This window comes from Nematostella vectensis, chromosome 6, assembly GCF_932526225.1.
Source record: "Nematostella vectensis chromosome 6, jaNemVect1.1, whole genome shotgun sequence".
NCBI lineage: Eukaryota > Metazoa > Cnidaria > Anthozoa > Actiniaria > Edwardsiidae > Nematostella > Nematostella vectensis.
In genome coordinates, this window is record NC_064039.1 from 13150354 (window position 1) to 13175292 (window position 24939).

General features: G+C 40.3%; 4 protein-coding genes and 1 long non-coding RNA gene across 8 annotated transcripts in view; 4 read left to right on the top strand and 1 right to left on the bottom strand.

Moving 5' to 3' along the window:
• Positions 1–2342, top strand: part of LOC116604147 (coiled-coil domain-containing protein R3HCC1L) — a 20286-nt gene extending 17944 nt beyond the window's left edge. For both annotated transcript variants that reach the window (XM_048729090.1, XM_032366139.2), the window contains exons 7-9: positions 231–329; positions 1101–1241; positions 1620–2342. In XM_048729090.1, the coding sequence (XP_048585047.1) occupies positions 231–329; positions 1101–1241; positions 1620–1675 (296 nt within the window). In that variant the 3' untranslated portion in view covers positions 1676–2342. The remainder of the gene's footprint in view (positions 1–230; positions 330–1100; positions 1242–1619) is intronic.
• Positions 1477–10860, bottom strand: LOC5520969 (small nuclear ribonucleoprotein G). Its single transcript, XM_001640826.3, has 4 exons — positions 10724–10860; positions 10501–10523; positions 2914–3038; positions 1477–2660 (listed from the first exon to the last, which is right to left on the bottom strand). Exons 1-4 carry the CDS (start codon positions 10753–10755, stop codon positions 2607–2609), a joined length of 234 nt encoding a protein of 77 aa, XP_001640876.1. The 5' UTR covers positions 10756–10860; the 3' UTR covers positions 1477–2606.
• Positions 5749–8896, top strand: LOC125567960. 3 transcript variants are annotated; one of them, XR_007311939.1, is made up of 2 exons: positions 5749–6902; positions 8843–8896. It is a non-coding gene; the product is annotated as an uncharacterized LOC125567960 (long non-coding RNA). The 3 variants fall into 3 exon arrangements; XR_007311940.1 differs by lacking the exon at positions 5749–6902 and adding an exon at positions 6917–7157; XR_007311941.1 differs by lacking the exon at positions 5749–6902 and adding an exon at positions 7260–7304.
• Positions 10861–10979: 119 nt separating the features above from the next.
• Positions 10980–14716, top strand: LOC5520970 (DDB1- and CUL4-associated factor 17). The gene is made up of 2 exons (XM_001640727.3): positions 10980–12283; positions 13716–14716. Exons 1-2 carry the CDS (start codon positions 11157–11159, stop codon positions 14143–14145), a joined length of 1557 nt encoding a protein of 518 aa, XP_001640777.2. The 5' UTR covers positions 10980–11156; the 3' UTR covers positions 14146–14716.
• A 557-nt stretch (positions 14717–15273) lies between these two features.
• LOC5520971 lies at positions 15274–23700 on the top strand. The gene is made up of 4 exons (XM_032365977.2): positions 15274–15441; positions 17644–17879; positions 18367–18550; positions 18979–23700. Exons 2-4 carry the CDS (start codon positions 17653–17655, stop codon positions 23416–23418), a joined length of 4851 nt encoding a protein of 1616 aa, XP_032221868.2. The 5' UTR covers positions 15274–15441; positions 17644–17652; the 3' UTR covers positions 23419–23700.
• Positions 23701–24939: the final 1239 nt, after the last annotated feature.

Consider the following 24939-nt stretch of genomic DNA (forward strand, 5'->3'; position numbering starts at 1 on the left):
AGTTTATACTGTGCTTATTTAAAGTTTCATGTTTACAACAAGAGCATTGAAAAAGAACTGGAATCATCTAGCGCTGTTGGGCTTGCTCTTGGTGAAATGTAGTACCTAGATATTGTTTTTTATTGAAAAGAGTATCTTCCCCCCAAAAAAAATATTCAATAAGGAACTGAGTGAATAAAGAAACAGACAAATTGGTTCCAGGTTACCTCAACTATATTTATTTCCTTTAGCAAAACAAGCAATCCAGTCCTGCTCTAGCCCCTTGCTGAAGTTGAGGCCCATCAGTCAAGGGATCCAGGCTTCCAAATCAAAAGCCAGGAACTGTCTAGGTGAGAATATACTGTCAGTCGTCGTAGGGTTGTCATTTTTTTTTCACATTTGAGCCAAGGAGCCCTGTGAGGGGGCTCTGATAAAAGCAGATGGGGAGGATTGTCAGCAAAATCAATTTTAACCCTAAGGGATAGCACTTTGGGTGTGGTCAACAGAAAAATTAGCCCTAAGAGATAGCAAATTGGGTGTGGTCAAACAATTTTAGACATTACAGAATTGAAAAAAATATTATATATATATATATATTTTATACCCTAAAAGATAGAACGACCACCCCTGTCAATTTTCCTTGAGGCTCCCCTCTTGGGCGAGGAACGTAGGAGGGGGGGGGGGGGGTATTGCTATGACTTCGAATCCGTGTGCCTCCTCAATAGCTATTTTGTCTAGTCAGCAAGATGTACCGGTATGTCCATGTGATTGAGTCTTGCTTCCATGTGAACTTTGTTTTTGTTCTTAATGTCTATATTCAACAGAATGTCAAATAGGATGAGTCCATAACATGAATTTGATGTAGCAAGCAATGTGCAAAGTCTGGCCCAATAAAAATAATCTAAGCAAGGCTGAGTATTTCAGACATTTGCCCAGTTGAATTTTACAGTATTTTCTAAATGACCAAACTACAACTACAGTACTAAACTAAATGGTTTTATTGATGATTGTTATATATTTTTTTTCTTGATTTTAACGAAGTATTTTCTATAAAGTGATTTCTGTAATGATGCACTTCTCAAACAAGAATTACCACCAAGCTAATGCCCATAACTTTCTAGAGTTCTTGTTACCCTACAAAGAGCGGCCAAAGACTACAAACCTCACAGCAAATAGACTTGTGGCAGGTGCACTGGGGATGAAGTCATCCATGACAAAGGAACAGCGGCAGAAAGAGAGGGAAAAGCTCAAGGAAGCCAGAGGTATGCTATCGATTCAATGAGCTATTGGGTCTAAAATTTTGGGCACTCGGATACTCCACCCATCGTCGTGTTCATAGCCTAGGACCCGGGGTGGGGCCACTATTAGAGAATACATGGTTTGGGTGGGTGATAAAACTAAGGAGAAAGTAGGTGTATTTAAGTAGAGCTGTCTGCATTGTCCATGACTTACGTAATCAATTCAGCGAGTAGTGAAAATATATATAACATGCACACATTTGCACACAATGGAGTTTTTTCCACCAGGATTCAAGCACAATTATACATGTTCATTCAGCAATTTCTGTTTACTTGGTTCAAAGCTAAGAATGTATTTGTGTTGTACATGTATTTTTTTAATACAAATTTATTTCACAATAGAACAAAGGCAGCAAGAGAAGCAGAGAAAAGCTGAAGTATGGGGAGATGACTTCTAATATTTTATTTAGCAAATAGATCTAATTTTTGCATGTATATGTCATGTTTAAGAAAGTATGCAATGCCGAGTTGGTGTGACATTGTTCAGGACACACTGTGATATCATTACATTTGTTTTTATACAACAACACTTGTAAATCGTGCACTCTGATAGGTCAATATATAATGTCTCATCACAGCTCACATTTTATTGGTATTGTTGAATAAATATAGATATCACAGTGGGTGTGTAATAAAATATCCATTTAGTTTGCATTTGGAATCTAGAGGTGTTTTTTATGTACATTTTAGTATTAGTCCACATACGATAGACAAAATGTAAATAAAATCTTTGTACAGGGCACCTTGAACATTCTATGACTTAAAGCACACTGTTGAATTATTCATCTAGTTATTGCCTTTTTCTATAGCCATAGTTATCGTTATTATACTGCAGTTGCAAAATGGGTAGTAGGAAGGTCAGGTTTGACAACCTGGAGAAATGGATGGACAAAGACATCTCCCTTGGCCTGCCCAGTGATCTCACAATCTTGTTATTTGTGTATCAAACCTGGTCCCCTACTCAGTTTGCAAATGGCAACTGGCAAGAAATCAATTCAATGGATAAATAAGACCCAATGTGTACAGTACTATGATTTTATGCAAGTAAAAAAACAGTTCTTCACAGATCTGGGTTAAAACTTTCAAAAACACAATACTAGATTTGGACCAAACTATTAGATTTCATGTAAATACTAATGAAGGGACAAATGTGCATCTTATTTAATCACAACTCAAGACAGCCATTTCTTTCACTGGGTTATTGTTAAGATGCTTTCTAGGAAATGGCCCTTGTTAAAATGTCACAGCAAGTGTTGATAAGCCTAGGAATGACCTGTCTTGTTTCATTCCACAAAGTCTTTGTACATCATGATGGCTTGCCCTCTCTTGCTATAACACTCGGTCCAATGCTTCCATGGTAACTATACTGTTTCCTCTGATAACCTGGTTAAAAGAAACAGCAAAGATTTTGTACAAGGGAAGTTCAAATGTTAATACTGCTTTTAAACATGAGTAATAGAGTTGAGTAAAGCTGTAGTCAATCAGTGGGTGATTTTATGTTCTGTTTGACACAGACAATGTTGATGAGTTAGGTGCTATGTGAAAGTCTTTATGTTTACAGTACTGCATCAGTTGCATCTAGCCTACTTGTGACCTAAATGTCAAACTGTAGAAAAGAACATAGTGTGGTACATACCACCATGCCAATAGCATGCTTCTCATTTCCCGACACATTCTCAACAGCATCATCCAGAACAAGGTTCATGAAGGGATCATACCCACGCAGCACTCCAGACACATGTCGTCCGCCATTCAGTTTCACTGGAAAATGCCACAAAAGAATGGATTAATTCTACACTAGAACCATGCTAACTTAATTTCATATAACTGGAATTCCCCACTAACTTGAACTGAGTTTGATTTCCGTTTCATCTGGACCTATCAGCAGTCATAACTAATCGGATAACTCAAACTATTTTAATTTTGAGGTAGCTAGAGTCAAAACTACAGACGAGCTGTAGAACAACTAGGTGGTCTGAGTAGGTTTTGCCTTGACCATTTTACCCTAACCTTCTTATCATTACTCCTTGAAGATGTTTATTATTCTTAAGTGAGCTCTTTCACACATATATATCAATATCATATCCATTATTTATATGAGCAACTATTTCATGTTTGTAGTTGATCATGATAATGCACCAGTCAATTGAAACCAAGGCACTACAACCCCCGGGACATAGCGAGGAAATTAACATTCATGTGGTGTTAAATGCTTGTTACTTTCCCGTCTACCGGAGCCTGTGACAGCATTAAAACCCTGATACATGGCCCCAGTGTTTTCCGATAACGTCCCACGATTGTGGAATGCGGTTTTTTGGTAGTCAACACAGGAATGAATGACATTCTTAAGGTTACGGGGTGCCTTGAAATGAAAATTATATCGAAAAAACATTTTTGCATCTTTAAATTCCCTACTACATTACCTTTATTATAGCAAAGAAAAATTTTGGATTTTTATTATCTTCTCGATATAATAAGAAAAAACAAATTTTGCTTGAAGACTTTGTGTAAGCATCAAGGTGTTTTTGGAACCCTGTGTTCCCTACATCTGGGACCTGCGGTTATAGTTAATTAGCATACTGTTTTTACCCATAAATTGTGACTTCAAAAATCTCAAATTCAGTTTCTTCGTCTTGCAGAAAGTCCTAGCTTTCCAAAATATATAACTGATAGATAAACGAAAAAGACGGAAGTCTGCATGGGGTCGTCTCAAGCATAAAACGAGGGTGAAGACTTCTTAATGAAAGATCTCGCTAAAAGGACAATATTCTTGTTGGCTTCTCTTGAATTACTTTGTCCCTACAACCCGCTTCAAGGTTATCAGAGAAGAATGCCTCAGCATTTCCAAAATCAAAACATTAAGACTAAATCGTTAGTTACGATTTGTCTAGTACATGTCTACCAGTCTCAGTCATGCTTTCCTGCTTTCACATGAGCGCGGCTTTTCCTTGTATTCCCCATATGTGCAGGAATTTTTGCTTGTCACTTTTTTTTCTCATGGCGAAATGTGAAACTTCCCAAAATGACTCGGTTTTCGCCTCTTATTGGTCGGTCTGTTTATCTAGAGCTGATGATATGATCACCTCGTTGACAGATAACTCAAGTAGGTGTTGCACTCTCCAAGAACTTTCAACCAAGATTTTCTCATCTTCGAATTTGTGTGCATTTCTAAACTTCAAAACCCTATTGTGTGTAACACTTTCCCATTTAAAAATGTACTTTCCCATTTAAATGTGTACTTTTGCGAGAGCGTTGTTTTCGAATCCTCAAAACGCGGGTCAACCAATCAGAGACCATCACTTCAATAGCCTTAATTCAAGGCGTCTGGAGAACGCCAGTCAGCCAATAAAATGATCTTGAAATTTGAGCCCTCGTGATTCCACGTTCTTCCACACGACTTGACCAATCACACCGAATCATTCTTATCCCGCAAAAAGGTCAATACAAATAGCCTTCTGTCAACAGATGCAGATTGCCGGTGATAACGATAATTAACGCGGACTAGGGGTCAGAAGAGATCAAATGGAGAAGATGACTTTAGAAAATAAAAGGAGTAGCCATACATCTTCAAAACTTCGTATGGTACTTGAGCTTTAACAAGTCATTAAACAAGCTATTTCTAAAACCAACACCAAGGACACTCGAATTGGCTTACCCTAGTAATGACCTTTTTCTTCTTTGCACAGCTCTCCTAGAATCTCTTTTCGCTATACCAAATATGTCATGTCTTTCTGTGAACAATTCACCAAGTGGATATTTTTAGTGTTCCCAGGTCGGACTAATCATACTTGATCTTAATGAACCAAAGATGGCGCGAAACGAAATTGGCGCCCTTTTAGTCCCGTGGCTTGGCTACAATCCCGGCTGTATCCAGCCCAAATTTGTCTGCATCCAAATCAAATATTGTTCTTTTTGCCGTCGGTTTCATCCAAGAATGACCCATTCGTATTGTTCTCATTATAAAAAGATGCAGGAGAGAAATCTTCTAGCTCACGCTGCAAATGATGCCGTGTAACACGAGATCTCAGGGTATGGAATGAATTGATAAACAATTTACTGTTTCAACAGATTCGGATTATACAGCAAATCAAAGTGCGTTTTCGAACGCAGAACGTGCAATCTGTAATATAGGTGAACTCGAAAAATACCATCGTGTTTCGAAGCAATCACATACGGAAAACCCCTTTAATAAAGCAAACCTATAACTACTGAAACATCTCACCGAAACTTGAAAGAGAAAGATAGTATACAACATCATCATTTATTACAAGGAGAGCGAATAAAAGCCAATCACATTCCCAATCAGTGCGTTTGCAGACGCAACGAGTGTCTAGGATCGATTTACAAAGAAACATAGGCATGGAAAGCCGGTAAAAATTTTAGTGTACTATGTATCTAAAGTGACTAGCCTTTAAACAATATATCGGCGTTTTCTTACTTGTAAGTCAAGCACGCAAAATGTTTTGTTCATTTCACAGAGATCGGACATAGCCATGCGTTATACTTCCCGATAGACACTCAAGAGTAGGCTTTGAAAACAAACCGGAAAGTGTGCGTTTTAAAGACGCAGGCTAGTCAATAGTGTGAAAGAATCTAATTTTCGGTACGAGAAACACATTATGGCGTTTGTAATTGGTTGTTAGAAGACAAGGTTGATACAACTTTCTTATTCAAACATCAAAAGCAAGCTGTTATAAGTTGATTTACGTCTAGTTATGTGCTTTGGGAAAGCACCCGACTCCGGGACAGATGGAGCACCAAAGGTTGAGCTCTCTGTTGGTGGTCATATGATATGATTAAAAAAACTGCTATCTTGTAAGCTAGGAGATAAGGCCCGAACAAACCGGAAAGTGTGCGTTTTAAAGACGCAGGCTAGTCAATAGTGTAGAAGAATCTAATTTTCGGTACAAGAAACACATGGCGCTTGTAATTGCTTGTAAGGACATGATATAATTTTTCTTGTTCAAACATCAAAGCAAGCTGTTATTAGTTGATTTATAGTTGATTTACGTCTTTAAAGCTAGCTATGTGCTTTTGGTTTGCTTTATTTTGGGTATAAGTTCATAATATTTCCTACATTCATGTCACCATCCTGGGCTTACATTCAAAGTAGTGGACTACAATTTATTTCATTGAGCATTTTTGTCTATAGTTTGGTGAGCTTGAGTATAAGCAGGGTATAAATAACAATGTCAAGTAATTTATCCCTTAGGATAAAACCAATCGCATGTCTATTAGTGCGTTCGAAAATGCAACGGTCTAGATATTCATGCAAGCATGAGATCAAGAGACAGATATAGGCATGGAAAGGCAGTGAAAATATTATATCCTCGCAAACTTTAAACACCGCCAGATTACTGTTTTCCAAAAGTAGTTGTTTATCCGAGAACTAGACATTTTGCTGCCAATAAACAGTGAACAATACGCTCTGAGAATAAAGCCGATGTTTTGGGATGTTGGCGCGTTCTAGAGACCCCTTTTAGGGGTAGCGATGGGTAAGTTCGAGATTTGCCGAGGCGCCAAGACCGCGTTTTAGAATCCGAGCCCGAGACTTTAAGTCAAATTTCGGAATCCGTGTCCGAGCTTTTACTAGCTTGTGTTCGGACATCAGATAACTTGCTCGAGGTATGACATAAACATTAGTTGAAAAAGAATAGCTAGAGCGGAAAGGCTTAAGACTCGAGACTTGAAAAAGAGGGAAACCCTTAGCAGTAACGACATAAAACAGATCGCGTTTAACAGAGACTCCGAGAACGTGGTAGAAAAAGAGGCTCCAAGACCCTAAAATGTCGGGGGGGAAAACGAGACTTCAAGACTTCCGTAAAAACGCCGAGATTCGGGGACTTTGCGAAATTTTTGCGAGATTTTCGAAATTTTAAGGTACCCATCGTTACCCCTTACGTATATGACAGATTGCACGTTCTTTTTGCAATTGGTTCCCTCCAAGAATGACCCATTCGTATTGTTCTCATTATAAAAAGATCTAGCTCACGCTGCACATGATGCCGTGTAACACGAGATCTCAGGGTATGGAATGAATTGATAAACAATTTGCTGTTGTTGCAATTAAATATTGACAGATTCTGATTATACAGCAAATCAAAACGTAGTAAGTGCGTTTTCGAACACAGAACGTGCAATCTGTAATATAGATGAACTCGAAAAATACCATCGTGTTTCGAAGCAACCACAACTTGAGTAAATAGCCGTGGGTATAGGTGCTGGGCCTCCCACATGCTAACTTTGTCAAGTTGAAAAAATGTAACACCAAGCTGTAATATCCGACTGTTCCTATGCATGAATCTACGATACTGTAGGATGATAATAGGCTAAATTCTTTTAAACAGATTATCTGTTCAAATCTTTTGATTTTTCTCTAGAATTATATTATGTGCATCGAATTGCGCTCTTTTGCTCGACTGGTGCTTGGAATGCTTGTGTGCCAAGAGCAAAGCTCCCTAGCTCGGGCTTTATCTCCTAGCTTACAAGATAGCAGTTTTTTAATCATATCATATGACCACCAACAGAGAGCTCAACCTTTGGTGCTCCATCTGTCCCAGAGTCGGGTGCTTTCCCAAAGCACATAACTAGACGTAAATCAACTTATAACAGCTTGCTTTTGATGTTTGAATAAGAAAGTTGTATCAACCTCGTCTTCTAACAACCAATTACAAACGCCATAATGTGTTTCTCGTACCGAAAATTAGATTCTTTCACACTATTGACTAGCCTGCGTCTTTAAAACGCACAGTTTCCGGTTTGTTTTCAAAGCCTACTCTTGAGTGTCTATCGAGAAGAAAATATAACGCATGGCTATGTCCAATCTCTGTGAAACGAACAAAACATTTTGCGTGCTTGACTTACAAAGTAAGAAAACGCCGATATATTGTTTAGAGGCTAGTCACTTTAGGCTTTGAAAAGACTTTCCATGCCTATGTATCTTTGTAAATCGATCCTAGACACTCGTTGCGTCTGCAAACGCACTGATTGGGAATGTGATTGGCTTTTATTCGCTCTCCTTGTAATAAATGATGATGTTGTATACTATCTTTCTCTTTCAAGTTTCGGTGAGATGTTTCAGTAGTTATAGGTTTGCTTTATTAAAGGGGTTTTCCGTATGTGATTGCTTCGAAACACGATGGTATTTTTCGAGTTCACCTATATTACAGATTGCACGTTCTGCGTTCGAAAACGCACTTTGATTTGCTGTATAATCCGAATCTGTTGAAACAGTAAATTGTTTATCAATTCATTCCATACCCTGAGATCTCGTGTTACACGGCATCATTTGCAGCGTGAGCTAGAAGATTTCTCTCCTGCATCTTTTTATAATGAGAACAATACGAATGGGTCATTCTTGGATGAAACCGACGGCAAAAAGAACAATATTTGATTTGGATGCAGACAAATTTGGGCTGGATACAGCCGGGATTGTAGCCAAGCCACGGGACTAAAAGGGCGCCAATTTCGTTTCGCGCCATCACAAGTCTTTGGTTCATTGAGATCAAGTATGATTAGTCCGACCTGGGAACACTAAAAATATCCACTTGGTGAATTGTTCACAGAAAGACATGACATATTTGGTATAGCGAAAAGAGATTCTGGGAGAGCTGTGCAAAGAAGAAAAAGGTCATTACTAGGGTAAGCCAATTCGAGCGTCCTTGGTGTTGGTTTTAGAAATAGCTTGTTTAATGACTTGTTAAAGTTCAAGTACTATACGTAGTTTTAAAGATGTAAGGCTACTCCTTTTATTTTCTAAAGTCATCTTCTCCATTTGATCTCTTCTGACCCCTAGTCCGCGTCAATTATCGTTATCACCGGCAATCTGCATCTGTTGACAGAAGGCTATTTGTATTGACCTTTTTGCCGGATAAGAATGATTCGGTGTGATTGGTCAAGTCGCGTGGAAGAACGCAGAATCACGAAGGCTCAAATTTCAAGATCATTTCATTGGCTGACTGGCGTTTTCCAGACGCGTTGAATTAAGGCTATTGAAGTGACGGTCTCTGATTGGTTGACCCGCGTTTTGAGGACGTGAAAACAACGCTCTCGCAAAAGTACACATTTAAATGGGAAAGTACATTTTTAAATGGGAAAGTGTTGTGTAAAGTATAAGAGCTATGACTGCAAAATTTGGCAACACGCTAGGTTATTTTTTCAAGAATGATTCTGTGTTCGGCTTTTGAAAGATTTTGAGCGGATCGTATCTTATGTCCTGTCCGGTGTCGTGGAAATTATATAGTCCTCTGACTTTGACTCAAATTTGCATAGGGACAAAGAAAAATATCTCAAAAGCTGAACACAGTTTGGTAGGCGTGTATATGGTGATTGACATAAGCCATAAAATGTAAAGATTTGCCAGATAGTTTAGACACATTAGGGTTTTAAGGGATGTGATTGGCTGAAAACAAGCGCGTGATTAAAACCTGTTAAAAAATAAAGCATTGCATCAAACCTACAAACAAAAAGGATAATCGTATTTCCCATTTATTTAGCTTTACAATAACAAATAACATGAGCATAATAAATTAAATGTGACGTGCGTATCAACATTTTTCCTCAACACTTTGGTTTTTTTTTGGCATCCCGAGGGCTGAAGGCACCCCGTAAACTTAAATATTGTCCAGATCAATCAACGCAAAGAAACGAGTATTATTACAAACCGTATCACAAGGATAGGAGTTCTTTAAGATATAAATAAACCGGAATCATAACAGTAATATGCAATATTGAAACCTTCTAATTCATTCGAGTCAAATGGTCATGAGTGTTCATCGTTAATTCCTCTCCACCTTTCCATGCATTAGGGCTTCTGTTAAATCCCCTCCCCCTGAGTGGATTACAGGTGTTAAAACCCACCCATGATTTTGACCACATCACCTCCCCAAGGTGTCCCGGGAGACAGAGTGCCAGGCTGTCAATTAACTGGTGCATAACTTGGATCTCTATCTCTGCTAACACAAAGTGATTTTTGTCACTCTTTAGATTTGGTAGAGTGCTACTGTATCTGACTGTGTAAACATCTTGTCTGGTGTGACAAACAACGTAGTAATAGCTAGATATGATAATTACGACTAATGCAAATGTTCAATAACCTTAATAAATTGTCGGAATCATCTGTTTTGGCTGTAACTTTAGGCCCAAACAACAAACTGTCTTTTAGCGTCACACGACTGTGTTCCAGTCGCTGTGTTCCAAACATAACAAATAGGGTTATACTCACGGCTAAGCTTTTTGTCCATGTACCTACAATCAAATCAAAGATTCATTAGTTTTGAAGCAGTTAAAGAAACAGTTGTCTGGCGACAAGCCGCAGTACTTGGTGGAAAATAAAGCGGTTCAGAGTCATGGCCATATGTCAAGCGAGTGAAATTTACTCGCACTCTCGGTTTTGGCAAAAAATATTATTCAGAAGATATTAAAAAAATTATTAAGAGGACACTTACTTCTTTAACTCCGGTGGATGGGCTTTACTCATCGTGATTTCGAAGGATTTTCGACAAGAACTTTGTGGAACTTTTGAAACGTCTGACAACGTTTACGTGAGCCTTCGTTGATGATGCTTACTCAGCGGTATCGGCTTGTAACACAGGAGTCCCAACAACTTAAAATATATATATTTTACTTAAATTTCAAAGAGGAATTAAAGAATATCTGGAGGTCTAAATATATAGAGACATTTTTTCTCTCCTTTATTATCATTTTAAGTTATGTGCATCCTTGGGTTCAAAAGTTATGTGTATGAAAAGTTTGTACTATTCCCAATCTATCTCGGTCATCGAAATGGCGGATAAGTCGGTAGTTCTAATAAGTTCTGGGTGTATTGATGGTCTGTATTATTGAGACGTAAAGTATCCCTTTTCGCGGCAAACAAGGAAAATGTATAAAAAATCCAATAACACGTACTTCAAAGTGACGGATAGATCTACTTTTGGATCATCAATAATCAAAGATTTGAAGTTGCTGCGATTGTTAGTCGAAAAAAGATCTACCAAGTTCAAGAACGTTTGGAGCAAAAAGTCCAAAGATCCCATAGGCTTTGACTGCGGACACTTATTTCTTGATAAATTTCGAACATCCTTCAGTACAAATGGAAAGCCTAAAGAGCTGTACAGAATGCAGCCCTTAAGGTCTTCTGAGAAAGTCGAGTCGGCTGTCGTATTTGAAAGCCCACTAGACCAACAGTCTTTTGTTAGCACAGTGGAGACAAAGGGATTCAAGTCGTGTGTTGTAGGAGTTACTGCCAATGGTTTCCTCTTCAGGCAAGACGTAGATACCGGGAAAAGGCTACAGACTGTGTTTTTATCCCGAACTATCAAGTTTAAGAATATATTCTGGGAGAGTGATCTCACTAGACTTGTAATCAAGTCTGTCCATTCTAAACCCCTTCCCAGAGTTATAAGTGGTAACAACCCTCATGTCAATAATGTATTACTGCATCTGGCTTTGTTTGATGTAGCACCTTTGAAGTTTGTAGCATTGATCCCAATAGAAAGATCTTTGTTTGGTTCTACTATCACTGATGCTACATCCTCTATGGGAATTCTGTTTGTCATGCATCGCTCTGGTCTAATCCAGCTTTACAGCACTCAAGAAATAATAGACAAATATTCCCAGATTACAGACCTTGGCAAACCATACACCATAAATACTTCTGCTTGCAGTAATCCTGCTAGCGAATTCCATGCCAACAATATTGACGGGACAGGGATTGTAGGAAGTCACCCATTTGGCATACCAGTCAATGTCCACATGGTTACCAAACCAACACTTTTATTGGAGGTTTCAAGTCACCAGCACTCGTTATCTTTTGGTGGATTCCCCTGGCATTTTGTGGTGAGCCCTCCTAGGCAAAGTAGCGTGTTCCATGTGTACTCCATCAAAGAGAAGGAACTAGTTGGAAATGGTATAATTAAGTCAGATGTGTTGTCAGTGGAACCTGATCAGGCTTACTTTCATGCCGATCATAGTGGCCGACTTCTACATATTTGCCCACATTCAATAAGGTAAACCATACATTATTAGTTAATTTTCATGTTTGTCAACTCCAACAAAACCTCAAGGCTCTATCAACCCAAGAATCTTATAAAACTTGCATTAACAAAGACACAAAAGTAGGACCTCAACATCTACTTCGCTCTTTCTGTATAGAGTGGTTTTCAAAAACCAGTGAGATACTATTTAGTTTATTAAATATAATACACTGAATTGCTTTGCTCTCTTTTCTTCTGGCTTGACTATTACACTTTAACAATAACATTTTATTGCATGGAATTTTGAAAACCACTCTAGTACAGTGATTTGAATGGCTATTTTAAGTCCTTATAGAGCTTCGAAAATTGATTGCTTATTTTCTTGGTTCCAAGAAAGGGCATTTTATGCCACAGCCTTTTTACCGAATATTGGCTACCTCATTATTGTAAGTCTAACTACTTGTGGGAACACGTGTCTGTTGCTAACCATACAAACCTAATACTATGTTAGAGGAGAAAATGTAAAAAATTCAATTCTCCAATGTTACATTTGGATAGAAACCCCTCCCCCCATAGGTACACCCCTGCCTCATTGCAACCTGCACATTGCTACGTTGCTCCTCTTTGGGATATATTTTACAACAAAGCAAGACACAATGTAAGGCACATGGATAGGGCAGATATTGAGTTTGAACCCATCTTCAACAGTCAAATAATCGTTTATCAACTGCAACCGTTCTTCCTATAATGGGGGGGGGGGGGGTGAATAGGGGTATGTAAATCCACCGATACGCAACATTTTCGGGGCAAATCCATGGATCCGCAAATATTTTTAGATCCGCATGGTTTGACAGATAAACAATAGCATCGATTGAAATTCATTTAAAATCCGAAATCCGACCTTCAAAGCAGTCAAAATCTGAAATCCGTGCCCAAATTGTCAACAGATCCGTGATCCGCCGTATTTTCAAAATCTGCCAATCCGCTGAAATAATCATCAAAATCCGTAATCCATGAGCATTTTGGGGCTGAATCCGCCGACTGGTAAACCTATTCACCCCCCCCTATAATCTTAGATTCAACATGGCTACTCTCCTGGTAGTTCTGAAAACTAAATGCAAAACTCTAAGGAACAGGCCTTTTGCTCATGCCAATCCAGAACTGTGGAACCAGTTACCAAGTTTTATCAGCGGGATAAGAAGACTTATTCCTTTTAAACACGAAATTAAGACGCATTTGTTCAGCCAAGCCTACAATGTATAATAGTATATGGTATATAGTCTTGATGATTTATTTCAATTACATATGTAAGTTTTTTGTTTCTTTGTTTTAGTTTATCTAGTGCTTTAGGATATAAACAAATAGTTGCACAAATAGAAATTTAATAAATAAATATATTTATAAATAAATTTATTATTATTGCTATTATTCAGGCTACATGACTGAATGTATCTTTTTTATCTAGGTTTTTAAAGCTGAAGACTCTTGGGGATCTTGGAGTAGGGCAACTAGTGTTGGATACTTGCTTTTCTATTTCAACAAGAGACAACCAAAGTAATAGATCAACCAAAGGGCAAACAAGTTACACATCATCAGGTCGACTGGTGAAGTGCGTCTCAAGTGACGGTTACCATGACCCTGAATATGACTCCATTCAAGATCTGGATTATGAAGACGAACTTGACCTGGTGGCGGTTCTGTCTTCCCGGGACTGCAGCACTGGTCACATTGGCTTGTATGATAACCAGACAGGGGTACTTGTAAAAGAGATTACCCTTGACAACTGGGATGATGAAAGCGAGCACTCTATTATGATGGAGAGAGACCTCATTGTGCACATTTGCAGAACCCCATTTAAAAAGTTCTCTTGCACCTTGTATAGATTAACGAGCTGAAAATGTGTTGTAGAACTTTTATAGCTGTTCTCTTTGTAAATATGTTTTTTAATCTGTAAAACAAGTAAAGACCATATGCCATATTTAGAAATACAAAGAGGAACAAGAGCTCATTAGCCTTGTTGTCCATGCTACCTTCGCTTCTCTTTGTTACGTAAACCCTAAACTAATCAGGACAATGGGATGTCTGGTGTTATATATGAATTCCCAAGACAACATATCAAGATCGATAGGTTACGACCCTAGGGCATTTGTTGAATATTGAATAATTTACAAAAGCGCATTTTTGTTTGCTTCCCCCGCAATAAGACCTTTCACTTAAAAGAGAGAGAGAGAGAGAGAGAGTAGCCTGCCTAGCGGCTCAAGGGAAGGGGGACGCAGGCAAGAGAGAGAACACGCATACCGTAAACTGTAATCTTTGCACCTTGGGGGTGCTTATTTTTGTTGGGCCTTGTGGGATGCGTGGGAGCCAGTTTTTTTTTCAAGTTCCGTTTTGATGACAAGTAGGCTGTAAGTAGGTGCTCAGATGTTTATGAAGTCTTCATTTTCTAATTAAACATTTTAACAAGTCGATAAAGAGTTGACAATAGTTTTCTTTACGAAACTTTGAGTTATTCGACTTTCCAGCCCTATAAGCCCGTCATTAAACTCTCTTGTCAGGGGGGGGGGGGGGGGGGGGTTATTGAAGGAGTGTTTTTTCACTTAGTAGAGGATGCGCTAAGTTAAAAGGCGACACTACATTTGATCCTGGTTGCTAAAACGAGCGTAAACAGTTAAAAGAAGCGATGAGCCCTTGAGTAATTTTTTTTCCTTTTTGCTTTGTTTTAATGGATGAGCGTTTTTTTTTTGTTACAAAAATGCTCTATTTTAATTACTCTCGTAATAAAAAAAATATTAGCATTTTGTTACAAGGGTATCTATTTTAGAACGCGTGTATGACTACGTGTCTCTGAAAATTGCAGTTTGTAAGTTTTTCAGAAATGATCAGTAATTCGTACCTCGCTTGTGAGCGGCATTGTTATATTTTGGAAGAGTCTAGAACTACGGGATAGGTGATTTGTTTTTCCGGTTGGACCACTAAAATAACCTTGACGTGAAATTCCACCCACAACACGTCATCGATTCGAATTTGCATAGATGAAGTCACACTCTGTCGTAGGCAATAGGTTGCGAGGATGTCGCGAAAGACCCGCTTTTCTCTCAAACTTCTGTAAATTGTAGTGCAAATAACGCTAAATTCACCCATTCAATCGGCCTACGCTATATCCAAGGAGGGAGGAAAGTCCTTTTTCTAGGGTAAGTGAAAAGAAATTGTCATTTTGAGAAGAAAAATGCGGGTAGGTTCTGGTAGCTTTATATGTGTGGTAAATATATGATGTCATTTTTGTCTCGTCAAATGACCTCCGGTTGTTGAATTATCTCTGAAATGCCAGCACTTACAGCTCTAGATTCGATTTCCACGATCACGAACTGAATATGAAACCTATCTATGATTCCTATACGCTAGCAAGCTTTCTTTATATTCGAGTTTTTAGCGAAAATAATCTGTGGACGACGTTCATAAAAACGCCATGCCATCCATTTTGCTTACAAATTAGAACTGTCGAGTGTTTGTGCGTCATGCTTGCTTCAGATATTCACTATAAACTATCGCTTATTTTGACAGCCAACTGCTACTGCTAAGGCTATCTACTTATCCACCATGTGTTTTAGTTCAAAGAAATTAGAACTGGACTCTGAAACAATGCACACTTAACTGATTTTGTCTGCGCTTGTGGGAACAAAGGCTCTAATAAAGAGCTCTTTTTGGAATTCTCTTTCTTGCTTGGTTTCTGCTCCCTCTGATATTCTAAGAACATTTATATATCGGGAGGGTTCTCATATAGATAATTGAAACACTATATCTTGTATGGTTAAGATGCTTGACAGTTATACAACAATTACAATACAGACAGGATTTGATATTATACTAACTGTACACTCCTGAATATTAAGAAAGGTTTTCTCCAGAGAGGCGTTTTATTATTTATGAAATATATTAATCGAGTTTACAATGTGAATTTTTCGGTGCCATAGATATAAGGACAGCTCTAACCTATTCATGCAATTGCCATTCCCTTATAGTTTTGCATTGTGAAGACGGTTTGGTTTATTTCATTGGCTGGGAGAAGAGCCAGCAGATTCATTATGTAATTCTAACTCCTTGTCTTTGTTTTCTAAAACAATTTAAAGGAAGTGTTATTAGCGCTGTTGTACTTTTGGCTTTACAAAAAATAGTTTATTCAACCAAAGTATGAAGAAGTGAAAACCAAAACACAGGAAAGCAATTTGAACTCACTTTCTCCCCTATATATAAATAATCTCTATTTTCTTTTTATAAAAATTTTCAGATCTTGATCTTAAAATGAGATAAAAAATATTCTAGAAGGTTTTGGTTGATATTATGCAAAATATGTTAAAAATTATAATTTAAAATTTGAAGTAACATAATGCCCATTCAGGATTTATTTACTCTACAGGATTTACTTAGTCTACAGTGATCTTGTCCAAAAGTTGTATACAAATTAATGACTGTTCAGATCCCTGTCCCAAGTATATTTGTGTCTTTTTCAGCAAGTTTGGTCACAAAATCAATCACACACCAAAGTGATGGTGGTAGTATCTTCTCAGTCAACAGAACATCATTTGTTTAATCTCCTTTCTCGATATGAAAAAAAAAATTGACACACGTTTTTGGGAAGAAACAATCAATCACAAGAAATCATTGTCAAGACTGTCTAGTCTAGACTAGAAGACCTGGGCCCGGCTCCTAGATAGCAGGTTAGCGTTTATCCACAGATACATATGGTTACCTGGACATTTGATTGAATAACAATCTTTTATATCTCTGGGCTTGTGTTACCTCAAAGCAAAAACATTCTGTCCAAAACAAGTGAGCAATGTTTTTATTCAGAGGTGATGTTTAAATCACTGGAAAACTAATAATTGACTAGTAAAAATCGCTGGAAAACTATTGACCATTGTTTAAGGATAAACTATAATATATTTGATATTGAAAAGGGGATTCATTTTTAGTGGAGCCCCTGCAGAGCCCTATAGGTCATAGAAAAGTGGTATAGCTATACAATAAAGTTCCTGTGGTCACGCCGGGATTCCTGTGGACTTTCCGACCTTGTGCAAAGCAATGTTGGAAAGCTAGGATACTGCTGACTAGGTGCAGCAGTGTTTGACTTTGATGTGCTGTAAAAAACTCATAGGGGGGAAGGTATCTGTTTTCAGTCTGTTTTGTGTAAATTCAGCTCCAAAAAAGCCAGGAGTCAATGGGTTATAGATAAGAACAATAAATGCTGGGCTCCTCTTTAGGCAGTGCCTTAATATATCGAGTACATAAGGGAGCATACATGGAGCAAATGTCGTTAGACAATGACAAACACTTCAATAATTGTTTAACTTTGAAAAAAGTATTTTGAAAGCCAATAGATTGTTTCATCATTTTAGGGCCAGCCAATGGTTTTTGGGCCTGCACAATTGACTTCACTTATGGAAAATCCGAAGGCATTTGACCTCCGTGATGAACCACAGATTGATCTGAAGTTGATCCCAATGAGCTCTCCTCACAGGGGCCACATGGAGGTACAGCAACGTGGTGATGTTTCTCCTCCAGTGCCCTCTGAGTACTTCAGAAGTAAGATGAACAAAGACAAAAAATCCAGTATTACAGAGGATATAAGAAGGTATTACATATGTGTTTAGTCACATTTTCTTGTGGGTGGGGTAAATATATGACTTTAGACACATTTTCTTGGGGCAGGGGGGTACATACTGTATATGAGTTTAGTCACATTTTCTTGGGAATGGGGTTCATATTATCAGTTTAGTCACATTTACTTGACTCCAACAAATCACAATCGAAAAAAGTCCAGTTTCAAATTTCACAGTTCCTGCTCAACATAGGAACGAAGGATAAATAAATAAAGTGAAAGCATAAGTTTCAGGCAACACATTTCAAAATACTTCCAAGATTTTAAAGAATTCACAAGGTGGTAAATTGTTTTATTCTAACCTCGTGGGGATTCTTGCTGGTATTTAGCTATCTGTCCTGTAGGAAATGGAATTTCAAAACTCTGCTATAAAAGGAGCTAAAGCTTGCTGATGTTTGTTTTCATTTAAATGTTTGAATGTTTTATATCACATTCGTTAAAAATTATTTCCATTACTTAGCGCTTCATACCAGTGTTCTTGTGAGATGTGGACTTGTGGGGAATGCAGCAAGCAGTTCACATCAGCCAGGGCACTCAAGATTCATGAAGTCAAGCAACATGAGAATGTACCCAGGCGATACCTCAAGTGCACACATTGTGAAGAGGTGTTTGACCACAGCAACCTGCTCCAGATACATATGAAGGTAAGAATGACTCGCTGTGAGCAGCAGGTCCTAGGCAAACAGGCCTAGCATCACTTGACCCAGCATTTTTTACCCTTTGCATGTTATTTTGTATATTGCTGCTACAAACGGGTTTTCCAACATTTTCTTTGTCTTGTGATCAACCAATCAAGAGATCAAAATATATAAAATCTGGCCATTAATAAGAAAACACTGCCATAAAACTGCTGGGAGATGTGCTCCCTTTCTTGCTCTTCCCAGTTAGTTCCTCTTGCAGGCAAGAAAGGTCCCAAAAAATAAAGCCAACAAAGCCAAGCAAACCTTAGGGGGGGTTCCATGGTCTCCATGTATGTATAAGAATGTGTAAGAGCCTGCATACCTCTGCTAAAATCAGGCTGCACTGTATACTCAACCCTGTGAAAGCAAAGCATGTCTTATTGTTTTGGCAGGTCCATCACAACATCAAGGTTCGGTGCCCTCAGTGCAGGGATTCTTTTGATCATCCACGAGTTCTGTCCATGCATTTGAAATCCCATCATTCTGAGCCTGTGTGCCTAGTCTGTGGAATTAAATTCGATCATGACAAGATTCTCAAGCTTCACATGGAAAACTATCACAGAATCAATAAGGGTCAGTCAAATAGTCAAGAAACACCTGAGACGAGCGGCCAGGGAGCACACCAGGAGTTTGATGACCAGGATGAGCAATACCATGATGCAACCCTAGATGGTGAGACAGAATACAAAGCAGAAGAGAAAGCTAGAGATCAAGTCTTTACCTTCCCGAGGCAGTCAGACGAACACAGGAATCGTGGCTATGAGAGCCAGGGGAGGTCATCTGATGAAGAATACATGGCCAGTAGATCACCTCGAGACAATGAGCGCTTGAACAGTGGGCAGGACGCTCACCTACTGTCACCAGAGAATATAACACACATGAGGTCACCTTTGGCAGAAGAACGTGTCAGGGATAGGGGAAGGGATAACCACTCCATATCACCTGAGCCGAATCGGCTTCATAGAATAAACAGATCGCCTGTGGCGGATGATTACCTCCCAGCACTAAGAGATAGATCTTCTGTAAGTCCGGACCCTCGAGGAAGACCTCCTATAAGTCCAGATTATAGAGGCAGACACCCTATCAGTCCGGATCCTCATGGCTTCAAGTCTCCAGGCTACCCCGAGAGCGATTTACATACTAGGACCCTACCTTCTGAAAGAGGTTTCCATCTGGAACGTATCCCACTAGGGTACCCTCGTGAAGCATCGCCAAGATGGCCTGTATATCCCGCCATTCACGATTACAGGGATCTTTACCAAGAGCACATGTTCTACCCTCCACGAGGCGTCCTCTCCCCTGAACAGGAGCGAATTATGCGGGCTGAGCTGCGCCATTATGGTCACAGACCACTTGGACGAAGCCGTAGCTTGCCCAGTAATCCATCCTTACTCCATCACACCCTTGTTCCTGTCTACCCGTGGAATGTACCCGTGAGGGCTGTGCCCATGCGGGAGCAGCCTGCGCCAGAGCAAAGGGTAGACAGAGCGTCACTTGAAGCCATGCGTAACAGCCTCATAGAAAAGCTACAGAAGGTGGAAGCTACCTTGATGGAGGATGATCGCTGTCAATCTGTCTATCGCCATCCGTCAGAAGTCCCCATGGAAGCCCAGAGGTACCACTACCCACAGAAAGAGGCTATACTGTCTCCCAGACCCAGTGTGATAACTGCAAGGAGAGAAGTAGATAATGAAGACACCACACGGCGGCCAGATGAGAGAAACAGCTCCAGATCCCCAGTGAAAGCCCACACAGTCACTCGAAAAGATAACCATCAGGAAGTTCGGCATAGCGAGGATTTGCAAGAAAGGGGAGATGAACAACCTCATCCAGCACATATCCAGGCTGTGGCCTTGCCCAACACAGCTCATGTTCCTCTTAAGCGACACGACGACGACCTTGATTTAAGCGATCAGTCGAAAATATTTATCAAGCGCGGAGCACCGAGGTGCAACCTCTGCCAGCAGACATTCTCGTCCAAGATGGCGTATCTGCACCATTTGATATCCCACCGAGAAAAGGACGACCTTACCGACGCAGCCAAACAAGAACTCGAGTTCTTAGAAGGCCTAGACAACGACTCGAAATCCCCCAGAATGGAAAACATGCATCAGGGTCGATCTCGATATACGGAACCACGCAATGGAAATTCCGAGGGAAAAGAGGGCAGCGACAAGCCGCAAAAGCTACTATCTCAACAGCAACCACAACCCAAAGATACTACTCCAATCCCAAACGTGATGCCGTTCGGTACTGCGACCTGCTCTAAATGTAAAGACGTATTTGCTGATTCCCTTTCATGCCGTATGCACATTGAGAAGCGCCACATGAAACCACGATGCCGCGAGTGTGGTTTGAAATTCGATCACAAGAATCTACTCAAAATACACATGGACTGTTATCATAGTAATATGGAAGTCCTACAGTGTTACTACTGCGGTGCGTCGTTCAAGCATCGCGCAGAGTTTCTGGATCATTTGACTTCGCACGAAACGGAGACCAAAGGGATGGATACTAAAGAAAGGGGCGAGAATAACAGCGAACAGACGGAGCAAAGCGGGAGACGACGATGGAGTCAGCTCGTGGCTTCTGCCCAGCTGCCCATGTCGCCTCAGGGAGGTCTGTTCATTGGTTATCAGAAGGATAGGTTTAAGCCAAGAGCAGCTGGTAGGGGAGAAAAGAGAAAGCTATGTAAAACAATGTCACTGCCGACAAGAGCTCCGCCACGAGAAGGGGATGTGAGTCCGGGTGAACAAGCATGGAAGAGACGTGCCAAGGACGACTCAAGCACCCAAGAATCCAGAACTCGTATCTTCATGCCAAGTTCTGAGGAGGCAGATAAAGCGTCCCCGCCATCAAACCAACAGCCCGGACGTGAAATCAACCCAGGGGATGACATACCCCGTCTTCCCCTGGTCCCGCCGAATATCCGTGACGTGCCGCTTTCGCATGAGTATTCTGAGAACTGCGGTAATGAAAGTGGCAGATGTGAACAAGTGAGAGAGCGACTGAGTTTACGAGAGCATAAGAGGCTCATGTTACGCCAGCATCAGATGTTGAGCAAATACGAGGCATCAAACGAAGACATGCTTTCTCACCATGCAGATGCGCTCGTAAAGATCGAGAAAGTAGAAAGAGAACCTCTGTCCGAGAAAAATAAAGACGAGAACGCAGGAGAAGATGGGGAAAGAACATTAGAGAATGACCTGAGGTCGGAGCAAGAGGGGGTCTATAACCACGCACTTGATACGCAGTCTCCAAAGAGCGCAATACACCATCGCGTACTGCAGCGACTTCATCAAGACTCACCTCTCACGTCATCCCCAGTAACCTCACCTGCATCGCATAACCCAAAACAATTGTATCCCCGCACCACCTCACCAAGCTCTACACGAGAATCTAGCCCTGCGTCAAGTAGGTCCAGCTCCCCACCCAGACAACAGCATGAATCAGGATCCGAATCTAACATTGGATCTAACATTGGCGAGAAACCCACCAAGGAAAAACGGCGAGATAATATTAATAAACTGACAAGGGAGGCTTTGTTGAATTCTCTTTCTCTTAAACGAAGATCAAGTGCTCCGGATGCGATGGATGTCACCGCAAAGGACTCCAAATCCGTCTCGGAATGCACCACCGTGGCATCTTCCATGAGCTCGGAAGCTAGCCCGGCTGGTAGCTGTAGCTCAGTGGATAGCGGGGAGGAGCAGCCTGGTGTGTCACCACAGTACTCCCCTCGAAGGAAGGTGACTCGGGAGATCTGGTGTCATCCCTGCAACTTGAGGTTCGTGCACAAAAAGCTTTACAAGATTCATGTTGACTCGTACCACGGCGAGCAGCAGACAAATTCATGCTTGCAATGTGGCCAGAAGAACTTCAAAGACAAGACCGACTTCTTGCAACATTTGATGTCGCATCGAAAGAATCCTGAAAATGTTGTAATGGGTGATGAGAATAACACAAAAGCAATAGTCGGCGGGGAGACTCTCGCTACTAATCCCTCCAACGACCAGCCTTCGGAGCCTGCCGCGAAGAGGTTTAAAAGTTGTCCTGAAGTGGAATACCACCCGGAAGACAACATTGCGGAAGGGACAAGCTCGATAGACCTTAGGTCTCCGCAGAAAAGACCCAAAAATAACGACGCGCTGCCTGATGAACCGAAAAGGCATCACAAATCGCGTCATGATGAGAACAAGACAAACACGTGTTTCACTTGTGGTAAGACGTTTACAGACGGCAGACGACTAGAGCAGCATTTGTCCACACATGCGAGTATCAACAAGGAAGGTCAGTTCTGCTGTTCACTGTGCACCAAGGCGTTTGACACGCCACGCAAGCTGGAGATTCACTCGCGGTGCCACACGGGCTTCAAGCCCCATAAGTGCGAGTTCTGCGGACGATGCTTCCCATACTACAGCTCGTACTACTATCACAAAATGACACACACAAAGGACCGTCCCCACAAGTGCCCGCTCTGCGGAAAGGGCTTCATTCAAACACGCTACTTGCGCTCGCACCTCAAGACCCACAAGGATGAGCAGGGCTCTCTTAGCGCCGAGGTTGACAGCATTATACAGAACATTAAGGACGGTCCGGACAGTCCGGCCCTGTCCGAGAATTCCCCGTCCGCTCGTGACGATGACGATGAGGCAGTGACTGCAGAGATTCTCTGCAGTTTCCGGCGCTCTAAAGGAGTGGGATACTCCCAAAAACTTCAGAATGGCTCAGATGCCGACTCGAGCCTCGACTCGCCCAGGGTCTACACTGGTAGTACGTCTGGGTCGGAGGAGAGTGTGTTCTCCAGTGACGACGAGCACATAGTGATAGTTTAGATATGGTCTTTTGAAACACGGGAATTTTGATGCTCTGAAGGAGTGGGATACTCCCAAAAACTTCAGAATGGCTCCGATGCCGAATCGAGCCTCGACACGTATATAGTATAGACTTGTTTTTTGATACACGGGGATTTTAATGTTTTTGTATATATATGATAAAAATAGGTAGTGGTGTTAGTAGTAACAATTCATTAAGCTTTTTGGAGATTTGGTATATTTTGATGTAACATATGGGGTATGAATAACAGTGTCAACTTAAATAAAATTGTTTTCTTAAAACGTCCGAGTAGTAGTTCGGGCTCAAGAACAATCAGTTATCAATCAGCCGTCAATGAGTCAACATGTCAGGACAATTGCTCTGAAAATTTCATATTCTAAACCTAATTTAATATCATTCCTAGACTTGTCCACTTAAGGTCTTGGTAAAGGTAAATTTGACACCACTGTTTTTGTGGGGTTATATTTCTTTGTCTAAACCAGTATCCAGTATAGACGTTAGTTGTGGAGCGAGGTGGAGAGTTGTGGAGCCTTCAAGGTATTTCGCCAGACATCAAACCATTACAACATTCATTCTCATTTACTGACTATATAGAAGAGTTGGAGAATAGCAATATTAGTTTATTTTAAGGCAGAAATTCGCGTATTGAAAATTGAAATTTTTTGGATTTCTTGAATGCAGCGTTGCATCATTGAAGTCGCATGAGTATCACAAATATCACAGGCGAAGGGTCATAAGGTAATACAAGAGGGTTTTCTTTTGCCATAAGGTTTCTCCTGTAGCCTTTCTTGACTAAACTGGTTGCACTTCGTGAGTCTTTCCCGCCATTTCTATATTTTTACTGTTGTGACTCTGTCACACTGTTTTGTCCGCCGTTTTGTCCTACGACAAAAACTGACTTCCCACGTTGTCTCCTGTTTTTCCGGCTTAGTTTTCTTGTGTTTGAAACTGTACTTTGTGTTTTCACCATAAGCTTAAGTGATATTTTGGATAATTCTTCACTTACAAACAATAATTTATTCAGCTCCAAAATCAGTAAATTCTGCGAAGGATTTGCATATTTTTCTGAGCCCTGCTTGCGATGCGCTGTTGTTGTGTCAGTCTCACGGTAGGCCAGTCACAGTTGGGTTGATGACAAAGAGTTAGTGATTGCGGTCGGATTGCGTTGTTGTGTAATACTGCTTGGAGTTTTTCTACCAGTGGGTTCTGAGTGCATTGTTGACTGAGCGCGTTGGTTCAGTTTACGGGCGACTCGAGTCCAACTTGTTTTTGCCACCCTGCATTTTCATTGTAGTCTTTTAACTATTTTATTCTACTTAATTTTACCTTGATTATTGATTATTAATAATTAATTGATCTAGTTAAATAAAAGAAAGGGAAACTAATCAAATAATTATATACAATCAAACAATTATTTAACCGGAATAACCGGAAAATAACCTACAATACTATTTCTGTAATTCTTTTTCAAAAAAAATATATATATATAATAATTATATCTGGCATAATGGCAGGCCACC